We start from the raw sequence: 14,782 nt of genomic DNA, 5'->3' as shown, positions 1-14,782 counted from the left end.
AAGCCACAGATCCTGCCAACTAAACGCTCCTTCCCCCCAGCTGCCTGTGAACAGAGTAAATTCAAGATGTGGCAGTGAGGGACAGCTGAGGACAAAGGCCAGCTAGGGCAGAGCGAGCAGGGAATGCAGGCAGCAGTGCACCGGGAGCAGGGGGGAAAGTGCAGGCTGTATGACAAGGGCACTTTGCTCTCAACTTTTTCTCTGGAAAACATTATGGAGTGAGCTAGTCCGCCCCTGCGGGATCCACCCCAGGTACAACCTAGGTGGAATTCAGCGTGCGTGTGATTGCCAGAAACCCCATCTAGCCATTTAAGCACCAGAGAGTCCCTTTTCACTATGTAATACTCTACTACAGCACATATCTAGATCTGCCACTGTCTTAACAGGGTTAAGTGCTCGGTGCCTGAGAATAACTGCGATGCAGTCGTGGGCAGCTTGACTTGACATAGTCCCAACGAAACCACTTTGGAATAGTTTAGACGGGGAGGATCCTGCTTTGAGCAGGGTCAGGACTAGACAACCATTAGAGGGCTTTCCAGCTCCATATTTCTATGACGCTAAATGCCCGAGGGGGGCCGATTGGGTAGGCATGCCCAAAGCACTTCTAGCACATACTGACAGCGCTGAGCTCAAGCACCCATGACCATTTCCATAAGATACATCCCAGGAGCTGGTGGTGGTGCCCACCTTTTATATGATTGTTTAGTGGTTACTGTACTCGGAGAGAGAGATACCTGGGTTCACTGCCCTCCCCACCTGGAGGGGATTTACACCCCCTTCACCCAATCTCAGGAGAGTACCAGAGCCACCAGGCTGGGAGGAGGAGTCAGTCCTTCCCCATCCTGTTACGGTAGAAGGCAATGATCTGTGAGTAGGTCTTGACTTCTCAAGCCAAATAGCATCTCTGGGTGCTTTTCTTGCCTCCTGATCTCCATAACACTGTGGTGGTAAAATCTCTCATCCTGGATTCTTGGGCTAGAGTAGCCAGGGATGCTAGTTCTCGACCACATGATGGAGCTGCATTAATTTGGTGGCTTCCTGTTAGGTTTGCTTCATTGAAGTCAGCTTGTCACAGGGCACGTCTACACAAGATGCTTACTGCGCGGTAGCCTAATAACACTGCGCAGTAGTGTGCCAGTCAAAAACCATACTAGTAAGCTACTGCGCAGTGTTATTAGGCCACTGTGCAGTAACCGTCACAAAAAAAATCATGCGCCAGCAGTACTGCACAGTAAATGTAGTTACTGCCATTCAATTAGTACTTCGTTAAGGAAGTACTAAACTAAATGCGCAGTAACTATGGTGCATTAATGACCATGTAGTTGCAACCACAGAGTCAAAACTGCAGGATTGGCATCTGGTTGCAGTGGGTCTGACCTTTGACTCCAAAACTTGCCTGAGAAAGAAAGGTGGAAAATATTTGAGGAACTCCTCAGCTCTAATACAACCTTCTAGTGAGGTCCTGGGAGAGCTTTCCCCAGGAGTAGTGAGGGCAAGAACCCCAACCTCTCCCCAACCCCCCCCCCCTCAGACCCCAACTATTTCAGAACAAGGTTGATCACTTTATGAAAGAGAATGTAGACTGCGCCTGGGACCACAGGGGACTGAACTTGGTTACCCTGTATGTCCTGCCCAGTCCTATATTCTTAGTGAATGCTGCATTGAAACTTTTAGCTCGAATGATCCAAAGTGTATTAATAATAAGGTGTAGGTTGTAGCCGTGTCGGTCTAAGGACACAGGCAGACAAGGCTCTTTGGGTAAATATGATATCTTTTATTACACCAACTCAGATAGTTGGAAAAATTCTTCTTTGCAAGCTTTTGGGTACAAATACCCTTCATCGGGCTATTTTTTAAAAACAAAATCCTAGCATTTAAGGTATCGTTGCATATCTTTGCTCCTGTGATGAGTTGGTGAGCAGTGGGGCGATTCTTCTCTGATCTTGCTAATGACATGATGAGATTTCTGTGTTGCCACTGACCAGTCTGTTGTGTTTGTGCTTTAATTGCAGGGTTGTGGTGTTAGAAAGCAGGCCAACAGAAAATCCTACCGCACACAGCAATCTCTACATCTTGGCTGGACATGAAAATAGTTACTAAGCAACAGTAACCCAACGCAAAAAACAAGCGAATGAATACAACACATAAGGAAAAGTGGAACCATTAAGGAAACTCGATACAAGCTGGACTAGGACTTGCTATTCCTTTTTTTTCTCGATACCTTAACGATCTGGTGTGTAGGGTAGAAGTCGATATGTTTTTGCAGCTGGAAACGGCTGGTTCCGTCTCTTGCCACTGTGTGGTTGGTTATATCAAGTTTGCTTAATAAAAGCTCTGAGTTAAATAGTCTTTCACTCCTTAGACATAAAGAAACACAGCCATTAAGAAATAATGTATGCGATATAGGTGCCATAAAATGTTAAATATTTTACTTCCTTTGGATTGTCTTTTTTCCTGTAGATACATAGCGCTGGCTGTTTCCCCTTTTATACCAAGTCTTATTCTTAATAAAGAGGATTCATGTAGGAAGTGAGGGTATCAACAAAGCTTTTAGTTTTTAAACCTGCCATTCTGTATGGCTTTGTAAAATAGACTATTTAATCCTTATTTATTAATCTGCTGCTAGGATGGTGTAATGTATCTAACTTTTAGCGAAGAAAGGTTGCAGAGCAGCTTACAAGTTTGTTTGTTTTTTACAATTGTATAAAGATTTGATTATTCTTTCTCCTTGTAGAGATGTAGTGCGTTGTGAAGGGGGTTATATTCCACTGTTGGTTGTTCATGTATAAATGCAGTTTTGTACAACAAAGTATTTTGTATTGATTTTCCTTGCAGCATTGCCATAAAAGGGAGTTTCTCATTTACTGAAATAATTACATGTAGGTTGTATACAAAATGTAATATTGATGATCTCTGATATTTTGCTAGTGGGTGGGTGTGCACTGTGTGTGTGTGTGCGTGTGTAGTCGACAGGCAGCCGTGTATTTTATAGCAGTAAAATGCATACATTTTATTTTCATACATTAGAGCGAACTCTGGGGAAATTTATATGAAAGCCTTAAGTGGATTGTACCTAGTCATCCTTAATGAATGAAAATGAAATGCATCAAGCTGCCCATGACACATTGTATTTATACTATTCCAGAGGGGAGCTGGTAGGACAGCTATGCTGACAAGGTTCTTGTTTGTATGGTTGTTTAGGTCACTACTTGCCAAGCTGTTGTTCACTGATGACTATTTCCCAACTGCATGGTGTGTGTGTGTATGTGTAATAATAATACTACTTCATTTTATATATATATAAAATGAATTGGTATTCTATAATAAAGCTTGAGGTCACTTCAGTTTCTCCCCCTTCCCATTTTTAGTTCGTCATCCACATTTTTCCTTTACCCCACCGTATTCCTCCATTAAAGAATCACATTGCTTCCTGTTGTCTGCATTCATTAATTAACGTTCTTATGGTACCAGTCAGCTCCATCATAGACTGCTGATCAAACACAGGATAGGGATTTACTACCTCACACTAACCAGCCAGCTGTGATGATTTATTTGAAAAATCTGTTCTAGCATCCTGGTGCATTGCATCCAGTGACCTGCCAAAACGGTAGGGAAAACAGGTTAGACCCCTTCACACTCCCCTTTCAAAACTGGAATGAAGTAAGTGTGAAACTATCTGGCATGAGGTTTTGGTGGCAAATTATGCGTGAAATTGTGAGTGGTGTGATGTTACATGATTCCTGTCAAAATAGAGAGTCAAGTTGTCTGTTTGGAAATCAAGCGGCCTTATTCAGTACAGATGAATTAACTCGGCGTACTTGATACACGTGGTGAATCAGTATTATCTTTTTGTTACCCGGTACCTCTGGAGTTGTTTTTTTTTTGTTTTTATATTGTTCTGACAGCTTGAAAGAGAGATGCTGCCTGTGTACATTGAGACATTTTCTCCACCTGAATTGCCATTTAAACCTAATATTTTGCTGTGATTTAACATTTAAATCAAGTCACACTTTTAGTTCATATTGATGTTGAATAAATATTAAACATAAAGGCAGAGCTTAATGGGTAACAAATTAGCATACCAAAAGTGGACTGATGCTAAAGTAATGTGGCGAGTTACTCAAAAGTACTTGAGAAACGCAGTCTAATGGTCTGTGGCTGATGACCTTTTTTTTTTTTAACAGGATCCCATATGGCAAAGCAACCTATCTAAAATACTTTGTTCCTGCTAATGTGTTTAAGCTGTGTGTACATTTGACCGAAAAGAGATTCACTGGTTAAAAGTCTTCTGAGCTGAATTTCTGTGTTGTTTGAAGCATTTTAACAGTATTATCAGAATATTCTTCTTGTATTATCGCTTGGATGGTTGAAAATAAGTGACTTCACAATTACGTAACAATGTTTGGGTAGCATGTACTGATATTTGTTAGTATATCAAATGCATTTGCCAATAGGTAAAGGTTATTTGTGACTAATTCTAACTATTAGAAGTAATACAAGAAGGACGCATGTGTTAGTAGGTCATGAAAAAAGGCTAAAACAGAGAAACAAATTAAGCAAACTGAAGAAGCTTAAGCATAGCTGTATAAATGCCATACAGCAAATGTCTTTGTGACCTAAATTGTCACCGCACAAACCCGCTGCAGAGGGCATCCTTTTGCTTGTTCTTAAAAAGCACTAAACAAATTGTGCAAGCACATGGCTAAGAGTATCTGTGTTCGAGCGACGGAGGGTGCGTCCCAGGTGGAGTAAATACCCGTTCAGACATTGCTTAGCAAACGGTGACATTTCAGTATTGATCCCTGGCCACGACAGAGGTCTGGGGGCAAGTTGCAGGATTATTCAACCTAGATCTGTAAAAGACACGATTGAATTGGGGTTTTTAAGCAGAATTTCTTAATCTACCATATATTCTCAAGGGCTTTGTCCAGTCAGGTCAAGATGAAGTGGAGTTAATGGGAATACCTTGTGGATTCCCCTCCTTAATCTAAGGCTTCACAGATGGTTGTAGGAGTAGAATAAAAACTGTGATTTACACATTTCCAACCCATTTTTCATCATTAAATCAGGCAGTAGCAGTGGGTACTTCCAGTGGCCAATACAATGGGCAGCTGTAAAGACGTTGTATCCGGTCTGTGCTTTGTATGGTTTGTGACATTTATTCTGGGGTAGAGGTACCCCAGACAGCAATTACTTCCCCTTTAGAAGAGGTTTGCTTGCTCCCGTTACCTTTGAAACCAATCAAAGTATTCATTATTTGACGCGCCACCTTTACGTATTCAAGTTAAAAGCCTTAAATAGGCTCCTCGAGTTTTCTGAAATTCAAAGAGCAGTCGAAACGCAGGCAGTAGACGAGGAAATCAAAAGGGGTTAATTAATGTAATCAAATCCATTGTAACCGAGAAACACATCTGTAATTGTATTTGACATCTGAGTCAACAGATGAAAGGTACAGCACGTCAGCGAAGCACACAGCGCCGCGAAGCAGCAATTTCGGTGCCAGCATCCGGAAACAGGCAAAGACGGAGACGCTTTCGGAGATGTATTTCTTTTCTCTCGCTTTTATTATTAGGTTGTAACTGAGGCTGGATCCTAACTGTACTTGTTCTGGTTTGGCTTGATTCTGCTGTAGGTTTTCCCGTGGCGGTTCTCTTCGTTTTCAAACCTGCGCCAAATAAACTTTGCTTGATTTGATACCTGGAGTCGGCGTCCGAGCCTTGTTTGGGCGCAGCGTCCGGCTTTCGGAAAACCCTGGGTTTCGGGCCCGTCCTCTTGCTGGGACCGCGAGCGGCGCGCGCTGGGGCGGCGGTTCCCAAACCCCGACGCATTGCACACCTCCCACTTAAAACGACACAACCCTTCAGTCCCACCAGCCAATTTTCCAGTTCAACCTTCAGTCCCACCGGCAGATTTTTGTCGGGAAGTCGTTACAATCGGTCTGTTAACGCGTACCACCGGCACGGTGTCTGCATGCCACCGGTGGTACCCGTACCGCGGCTCGGGCACCTCCTCGCTCTGGGCAGCCGTTCTTCAACGCCGCGGCCTTTCGTTGGCAGCTGTCGCCCTCGAAGGGGAGTGGGAACGGTTTTGTCCCTAAGGGCCGGCCCGAGGGGATCTGCACCAAGCAAGTGCCCGGCCTGAGCAGGGCTGTTGAAGGCAAGGGAGTCATCCAGGATCCCTTTGAGGCTTAATTTTGGACATGGGTGGTGGACACCTGGCTCCAAGCATCCCTCTGCCTGGCGGGGGGGCTGGTGCGGAGCAGGAACGACGCTGCCGTCTCGTGTAGACGCCTAGTCCGGGGGGCGGGGCAGCCTAGGCCCCGCCCCCGGGCCCGCCCGCCCTGAGGCGGCGGCGGCTGCAGTAGCAGTGCGGGGCGGGTGGGCCGGGCCGGGCCGGGCCATGGACAAGTACGAGAAGCTGGGCCGCGTGGGCGAGGGCTCGTACGGCGTCGTGTTCAAGTGCCGCCACCGCGACACGGGCCAGGTCGTGGCCGTCAAGAAGTTCCTGGAGGCCGAGGACGACCCGCTCATCCGCAAGGTCGCGCTGCGCGAGGTCCGCCTGCTCAAGGTACCGCCGCCCCCCGGCCCGCCCCGCCCCGCCCCGCGGGCCCCGCCACCCCCCGCACCCCGGCCCGCCGCCCCCCCGGGTAGACTCGCAGCCCCGCTATACTTGCAGCCCCCCCCCGTGGCCTCTCACACCCCCTAGGTAGACTCACACCGCCCCCGGGTACCTGCGGGCCCCCTGGGTAGACCCGTGCCCCCGTTAATACTTGCCCCCCCCCAGATAAACTCGCAGCCCCCGGATACCTGCGGATCTGCCGGGTAGACTCGTGCCCCGGGCAGTACTTGCAGACCTCCTCGATAGGCTCACGGCACCCAGGTAGGCTCCTGGCCCCCCTAGATAGGCTCCTGCCCCCCCCCCCGTACTTGCAGCCCCCTACGTAGCCTCACAGCCCTTTTCTCCACCCCCCCCCCCCCAGACGTGCATGAGCCCTAGACGGACTCGTGGCACCCGAGAGTCGTCTCCCCCTGGACAGACTGGCAGCCCTCCCTAATTAGACTTGTCCCCCCGCTCTCCCGTGCCGCGCCTCAGAAACACCAGCTCTTTTTTTTTGTTGTTTTTGGTTGTTTTTTTGCCTACTGAAAAAGACTTCTGTTACGAGCCCCGCTGCGAATCCCTCCTTGAAACGTCCGGGTTTGTCTTGTGAAGGGTGTTTGCCGGCACCCTTGAAAGGATCTCCAAGCGCTTCTAGGATGTCAGGGGCCCTGGCTGAGAATCGCTGCCGTGGGGGTGTCGGTGATCCGGCCGGGGGAGGCAAGATCCAGCTCTTGGCTTCCCGACCCCTCTGCGTCCCACCAGCTGCGCCTGGTCGTCCCCATCCCCTGTCCCGGCTCTTGGGCGTCTGTGAGGAGCCAGGAGTCTCGGGAGCTGCTAATTGTCGTTCTGAAATCACAAGAGGGTTGAAGTGCGGCGTGCAGGGAGAAGAGCGCAGCTAAACTTTGGTTGAACAGGCGGGGGATCGAGGCAGAAAAAGGCAGGCAACCGCTGCAGTGTTTGCTGGCATCGGTCACGAGAGTAAATGGTTCAGGGCAGTGATTCTGAAACAGGGTGCCGTGAAAGCCTTTTCCAGGGGCCATCGGGAGCTGCTCAAGAGTAGTAGCGATGTTTGGTGTGCAAACGCCTACACGTGATTCACAAGATAAACCCAAGGATTATGCCCTAGGGCATAGGAGGCTGTAGTGTCAAAACCAGCCTGCCCTGCTGTGGCCTTTCAGAGCTTTTTGCTCCCGCAGAATTGCTCCAGTATTTTCCTGTAGTCAAACGCGTGAAAGCCAAGAGCTGGGGGCTGTTGGTTGTAGCCATGTTGGTCTAAGGACCCTGGCAGACAGGGTTATTTGGGTAAATGTAATATCTTTCATTAGACCAACTGGATAGTTGCAAAAATTGTTCTTTGCAAGCTTTTGGGGACTTGCACCTTTTCTCAGGCATAGGGGAGAGGTTACCAGCTATGTTTTATCACCTGTCGGCCTTCTCCTCTTTTGTCCCGTCCCCCCGACCTACCTGTTTCACACCCATTCACTCCTGTCCCCTCTGATCTTCCCTGCCACACTTTGTATTTTCACAGACCTGCATTTTGCACATTGGTGTCAGCTTCCGTTGGATCCTAGAGACACTTTCTGTGCCTGAAGAAGGGTGCCTGTGCCCAAAAGCTTGCAAAGAACATTTTTTCCAACTATTCAATTGGTCTAAAAAAAGATATTGCATAAAGCCAAGAGATGGTGTACTTCTGAGAGGAACCTTGAGTCTAACGAGGGGTGGTTTGAGTCTACAGAGGTTGAGAACCATCGGTTTAGGGTTTTATGTGTGTGTCTGTGAGTTTTTTCCTTCTGAGCTGTCTTGGGTACATCAGTTGAGGTATCCAACACTCCCCTTCCCTGTGAAAGAGCAGAGGAATTTAGGCTGAGGTTGAAGAGTAACCACAACACTAACGTTTCTGGCTTCAGTGAGTTCCTCCGAGAGCAGGATCCGTTCCACGGCCGAGCCGTTCGTTCCAAAGAAAGCAGCACAAAGAGAGCGGTATAGCTTGTTGATGTGAAATCCTTCCTACCTATTGTGCGCAGCGTGGAAACACGACCTTGGTGATGTCAGCGGAGGGCTGAGGAGCTAAGATTTGTAACCTAAGTCGCCTGAAATTTCCACAGGCCTGAAGAAGGGTTATGCTGGATCCGGTGTGAAGAAAAGCCCTCGCTTCTATTGTGAATTGAAATACCGTATTTATATGCATACCATCCGCCTCCAGAGAAGGCATGTATGTACCTTGTTTTGCGGGAGACCAAATGAATTAAAAAAAAAAAAAATCCTTTTAGCCAAACTTCAGAAGCACTTTCCTCTTTTAAGATGCACATCCTCATGTTTGGTTGCTAATTTTCAGAGTAAGAAGCAAGTGCGGTATGTGAAAAAATACAGTAGCTCAAATGATCACCGTTTTGCTTCCTTTGGACTAGATCTGTGAAGGTCATGCTTTTCTGCACTGACCTTCCAAGAGCATCAGGGAAATTGCAACTCAGTTTTCAAGCCTAGATATGATCCCATCGGGGTTCTGCCTTAGTCTCGTTCTGCCCACCAGTCCTCCGGCTAAGCTGGCTTTTTGGCTGCGAATGGCCCCACCGATAGAGCAAAGTGTACTTGGCCCTTGCTGTGTACGTGAGGTCTTGACAGAAGTACCAGAGCTTCATGGGCTGTCCTGCAGCACCACTGTCTCACCCCCACCTGTCGTTATCTAGGTCATTTCTTCCCAGAGCAGCAAAATGTCTATGCTGCATCAGGCATGAGCTCTCCCCTAGCAGTTAGGCGAGTATTGCTCTGCCAGACCATCACATTTGCACATGGGAGTGACACCCATGTTGGGGCATGGCTTGCATGTGAAAATGCTTGTGGATGGGGCACTAATGTTGGAGACACCTGAGTGCTCCAATTCAGGCATCTTGTCATGGACATTGGGGTCCTTCTCTCATTGAGGTGCACGTTTGCTGCTCCCTGGGTCTTGAGGGTGTGTGTGTGAGAGAGAGACAGAGAGAGATGAACATATAAAAATTAAGGAAGCTTATTTCCTCTGTTTATTTTCATGATAACTTCTAGGCCCTGTTTTTTATGTGTTTTTAATGGCAGTGCCTTATTATATAAGAAAATATAGTATTACATCAGTAAATGTCAATATAGTACTACATAGTACATTATTATATAAAAAATAACATCATAATGAAACTCCCAGGCAAAAACCTTTTTATTCAGACAGTTGTGGTTTGAAAATAGGCATTAAGGAATATTATCCTTCTTATACATTCTGAAAGCCCGGGTGATACAGCCACTTGAACCCTGATGGAAACATTCAGAGATGAGTCTTTTTTTTTTTAATATTAATTTTACTATATGATCAGGGTTTGGAGGTTTCTTTTCCAATATTAGCATTTGCTCTAGTCTCTGATTTCTACTTGGCGTTTTTCCCGGGCTTCACTTTCTACTTGGCATTTATGTAGCAGCTAGAGCCCATTATCTGCTATCAGTGTTCTTTCCATTGAGTTAGCTCAGCCGGCTGGTTGGGAACCAAGTAACATTCAGACTGATGCAAGCGTGCATGTGTTTTTAAAATGCCCCTAATGCTCTTTTTTTTGTTGTTATAAACCATGTTCTGTGCTTGAATTTCATGAAGCATTTGAAAGACTGATGTGGGAGAAGCCAAAATCAAAGCCCGGTTAAGGCCTCTTCCCACTTTTGTTGAAGTCAGAAGCAAAATATGCATTGTTTTTTGGGGTGTTTTTTTTTTTTTCAGTTGAAACCAGACCAAAAATCCCTATTCAGAGCTGGGAAGCAATTCCGCAGCCATCTTAGTGTTTAAAAAAGAAAAGGAACTGTTGATACAGGATCACTCCTAGGACAGAAGTAATGGGGGTTGCTGTCCAGCCCAGCCAAGAGCAAACCAGGGCTCCATAACTCTGCCTGTTTAGACACCTAATTCCCTATAACGAACTGAGGCTTAAGATGCATTAAGATTGATGCAAACATTCAAGGCTCGATAAGAAGTAGAATAATTGTCTGAAGCCTGGATTATTGATGGGCCTTTCCCTGCCCATAACGACAATGAATCCAGCATGTTGCAAATCCTCATCAGAAGCTCTGTTGTGAAGGGTGTTGATTTTAACAAGTGTAGACCTGTCCCACTCTCTTCCCAATTATTTCTCTGTAAATAGTAACTGCTTTTCTATTTGTTTCTTAAGATATTTCTTGGCGTCGGCCACAAGGTGTTTGTCCAAGATCCAGTGAGATTGTGTTTCATCAGTAAAAAAAGATGTAAGGCCTGATAAATAGCAGTTCTGCAGAGTAAATACTTTGGGGACAAAGGCAGGTGCAGCTAACAAGCTACTGGAGCCTGGATGAGAGAGATCGCCAGCATGGGCAGAGAGATTGGTGTGTGCCGTCATGTCTGAGAGGCACATTTTGTCTGGCTTTGACACAGGCAAAACTGGAGTAAGTCTTTGTGTAAAGTGTGTCAGGAGCAACGGGGACATGACACCTGCTGCTTGCAGAAGGATGCTCTTTTTAAAATCCATTCCGACGTAGCACAGTACTTGGACTTAGTCACTTAATGGCATAGGCCAGGGGTGGCCAACCTGCATGCCACAAGTGGCACAAGCAGCCTCTGCATGTGGCATGTGGCACATAGGGCAAGAAACAGAAGGCAGAGCAGCAGATCAGACAGGGAACACGGCAGGGTGCTGAGAGCACAGTGGCAGACTGGGCAGAAGAAGGGAGTAGAGAACTGGAGTAGCACTTGGGGAGGGCCCGGGGCTTAACTTGTGGCACACCTGCTATAAACATTGGCCCCACTGGTCAAGGCAGTATTTCAAATTGGGGTGCGTGTGTGTGTGTATGCGCACATGTGTGCGTAAGAGAGAGAAATAAGAACCCACCTCGGTAGGGTGTCTTTAGTCTGGAGACCTTACACAAAGGGACACCTTACACACACAGTCAACTTCTGGACAGAGAGCGCTGCCGTATGTAGCAGACTGGAAACAAGTACAAAGCAGAGATGTATTCCTAGGGTGACTACTTCCCAGGTCTTAAAACAGGACAACCTGAAAAGTTTTGTGAGGTTGGGAGATATCTAACTAGTTTCAAAAGATCCTCTAGCATCCGGGAGCACTTTGCTCTTCCCCTCCCTGCTCCCTGGTGCACTCGGCTATCCCCAAACTCCAGTGTCAGCTGAGCGTGCCCGAGAGCAGAGGGTAGTGGGTAGCAGAGCACTGTGAGATGCTGGAGGATTGGCACCCTCCCATTGCACCCCATGGCTGGAGGGCACTGCTATTGCATTCAGCCGTGGCATTTGTCCCTGGAAATAGGACAAAAGCATTCATTTAAACAAACTGACCAGGGGGCCAGAATACCTGTTTTAAACTGGGACTGTCCCAGCAAAAATGGGTGTGTGGTCACCCTTTGGCCTGAAGCCCCAGGAGAGACTGGTACCCCACAGTGCAAAGTCTTTTAAAAACAGTCAGAGACAGTCTGTGCCCCAAGGAGTTCACAGGCTAAATCTGTGATTCTTGACTGGGTGCTGCAGTACCCTGGGGTGCCGTGAGATCCTTCAAAGGGTGCTGTGAGCAGATAAGCAGGTGTGAGGAGGTAAGCACAGGCTCAGGCTCACCCCTTCCAGCATGGAAGCACTGTAATAAATAAATTGGCTTTCAAAAAGGAGTGCCCCTCAATTCACAAGAGCTAGGAGGAGGGCCTGGAGTCTAACAAGGAGGGGAAGCAATGCTGTAAAGGGGTGAGAAGCTGTGACTCCCCGGAGGTCACGCAGCGGGGGAGCTGTCACGTTCTGTAGGCCAGACTCGCCCAGCACCGCTGACATTGCAATCGTGTGTGCAGAGTTTGTGGGGGGGGAACAGTGGCCCTCACATTGTAGAGCAGGACTGTCCAACTTCCAAGTGACTGGGGATCACCCACACCCCCCAACTGCCTACTGCCACTGTGCCCCACATTGTGCTATGTGGGCCCCTTAAATCGTGTTACATCCCACCACCTTCTACTTCACGTGGGCAATTTTTGCTGTACTGCATCAGTGTCCTTGGCCCACCCTGCTCCCCTCCAGAGACAGGGACAGGTAGTGGAAGCAGGAGGAGGGATGGGGGAGCCAGGACACTCCAGGAGCAGGAGAGTGGTGGAGGTCCTGAGACCACGCATGGCCTGTGGGCTGCCAGTTAGCTAGCCCTGCTGTAGGGTGTTGAGAGCTTGGCTCTGAGAAGAGGGGAGGGTGCTAGGAGGGTGGAGGAGACAGCTTCCAGCTGACTCCACTTGTTGCCAGTGGAGCAGTGCAGCTTGCGGAGAGAAGCTGGTAGGGAGTGGCCTGATCCCGTGCCAAGGAACCTGCAAGAGGCAAGTCCTGAGGCAAGGGTAGTAGTTTGCTCCTTACTTATTCCCCTGCAACACACGACTGCAAGGGACACGAGCGCCAAGTCCTGGTGCCAGGCCGAGGCCAGTTGAAGGAAACCTCAGCAAAAGCAAATTGCAGGTTTTTTGCAAATTGCAGCTGAGCCTGGGGCCTGGAGGTGTAGAGCATGGCAGCACAGACCTGGGAGGTGGTACTAGCCAGGGCAGGGAGGCTTCCACACTAAGGGAGCAATGCAGGGCAAGTCCCAAATGCTTGGTTTGGCTAGTGACAGCCCTGCCGGCCACCAACTGGATCTGTGGAAATGCAGCCATCCTGCTGGCTGCTTCTTCAGATTTTCCTCTATCTGAATGAGCAATATATGAACCAGCGGCCCAGAAACATGGGGCTTGAAGAGACCTCACAACAGCCTCTGGACCCACAGTTCCCAAGTGAGGGGTCTGTCACTGAGTCATCTGAATGCAGGATTTTTTGGGGTTGGGGGGTCACTGTGTCATGCATAGATATCTTTGCAGATTGAATTTACTGCTGCAGTGTTTTGTCTCAGTGTGCAGCTAATGCTAAATTACACTCGGTTTTATCGTTTTTATCTTTGCATGCACTATGGTTTGGGTATGGACATGTTTTTGTGTGCTTATGCTACAATTTGAGATGGGTAGTGAGGCGCCTGCTAAATCCAGTGCGAGGAGCGTCCCAGCCCAGGTTCACACAGCAGAAAGAAACTCAAGTCTTCAGACCATGCCACTGGAGTTGGTGCATGCAGCATTCACTCCTTGAAGAGAGCACAAGCATACCTGAGAAGATGTGGTTAGCAGTTCATTCATCTGGAAGGAATTCCTCTGCAAAGATCCAAGCAAGTCTGCCTCCCCCCGAGAACCTCCAGCCTGACAGAGGGATGCATACCTGGGGGGAGGGAGCATAATAGATATGCTCCCTGAGGATTGAAGAGAAAAATAATGTCTGCAAATGATGCCTTTTGAGGAGGCTTCCTTGTCTAGAAATCCTGGGCCTTTGGGAGATCATTTAGTCCCTGGGCTTGGAGTAAGCTTGTTCAGCAGAGAAGCTGCTGACTGGAAACGCAGACCAGGGTGGCAGAGGGATCATTCAGTAGTCAGAGCGGAGGGGCTGCTTTCTAGGAAGGAAAGCAGGGCGAGATGATTTTCAGTCTCCCCTTGCTTAGGTCTTCACATCCTGTTTCCCAGCCTGCAGCAACATTTTTGTATGATCTGTCTTGTTTGCTTAAGAAATCTTTTTTTCGGTTCCATATGCCATGCTGATTGGTGGTGGTGATGGTGATTTTCAGAGTAATTGATAATTACAGGCATTTCTCTTCTGTGGAAGAGGGTGTTGGCTGCAGCCCAGGCTGGGATGTGCCGGTAGTCCTGCAGGGAAATGGAGCTGGAGGTTCTCGGCTAGAGGGTCTTGCCCCTCTGCTCAGGGTCAGAGCGATGCCACGTTTGTGGTCAGAAAGGACTTTTACCCCATAGTCAGATTGGTAGAAACTGGGGAGGTTTTTGTCTTCCTTGGTAGAGCGGGGCATAGTCCTCTACCTGGGATCTCTTGAGAGTGTATTAGGAATCTTTTACACAAGCAAGACGTCAGCTGCCGTGGTTCCCCTGCTTCACCTGCGGCAGGTTCGGGTGTTACGTCTTGTGCTGCATCGGGGTTGATTGGAGTTTTACTAAGAGGCTAGAAAATGGATTTGTATAAGGTTTAGAGAGGAGTGACTACCTCAGGCCAGGAGTAGACTAGATGACCTCTGGAGGTCCCTTCTAGACTGACTTCTCTGTAATTCTATCATCTATATAGTATTTTGTAAACTAAAGGGTCAACACCCCT

At 47.9% G+C, this 14,782-nt stretch overlaps 2 protein-coding genes across 4 annotated transcripts in view; both read left to right on the top strand.

Moving 5' to 3' along the window:
• Positions 1-5,702, top strand: part of MAP4K5 (mitogen-activated protein kinase kinase kinase kinase 5) — a 110,138-nt gene extending 104,436 nt beyond the window's left edge. For all 3 annotated transcript variants that reach the window (XM_059723385.1, XM_059723384.1, XM_059723383.1), the window contains one exon: positions 2,013-5,702. In XM_059723385.1, the coding sequence (XP_059579368.1) occupies positions 2,013-2,100 (88 nt within the window). In that variant the 3' untranslated portion in view covers positions 2,101-5,702. The remainder of the gene's footprint in view (positions 1-2,012) is intronic.
• A 641-nt stretch (positions 5,703-6,343) lies between these two features.
• The window catches only part of CDKL1 (cyclin dependent kinase like 1), a 29,671-nt gene continuing 21,232 nt past the window's right edge, over positions 6,344-14,782 (top strand). Inside the window, exon 1 of the mRNA XM_014595144.3 lies at positions 6,344-6,567. Coding sequence (XP_014450630.1) covers positions 6,400-6,567 — 168 coding nt within the window. The 5' untranslated portion in view covers positions 6,344-6,399. The remainder of the gene's footprint in view (positions 6,568-14,782) is intronic.

This window comes from Alligator mississippiensis, chromosome 2, assembly GCF_030867095.1.
Source record: "Alligator mississippiensis isolate rAllMis1 chromosome 2, rAllMis1, whole genome shotgun sequence".
NCBI classification, from domain to species: domain Eukaryota; kingdom Metazoa; phylum Chordata; order Crocodylia; family Alligatoridae; genus Alligator; species Alligator mississippiensis.
This window is presented reverse-complemented; position numbering and strand designations above follow the sequence as displayed.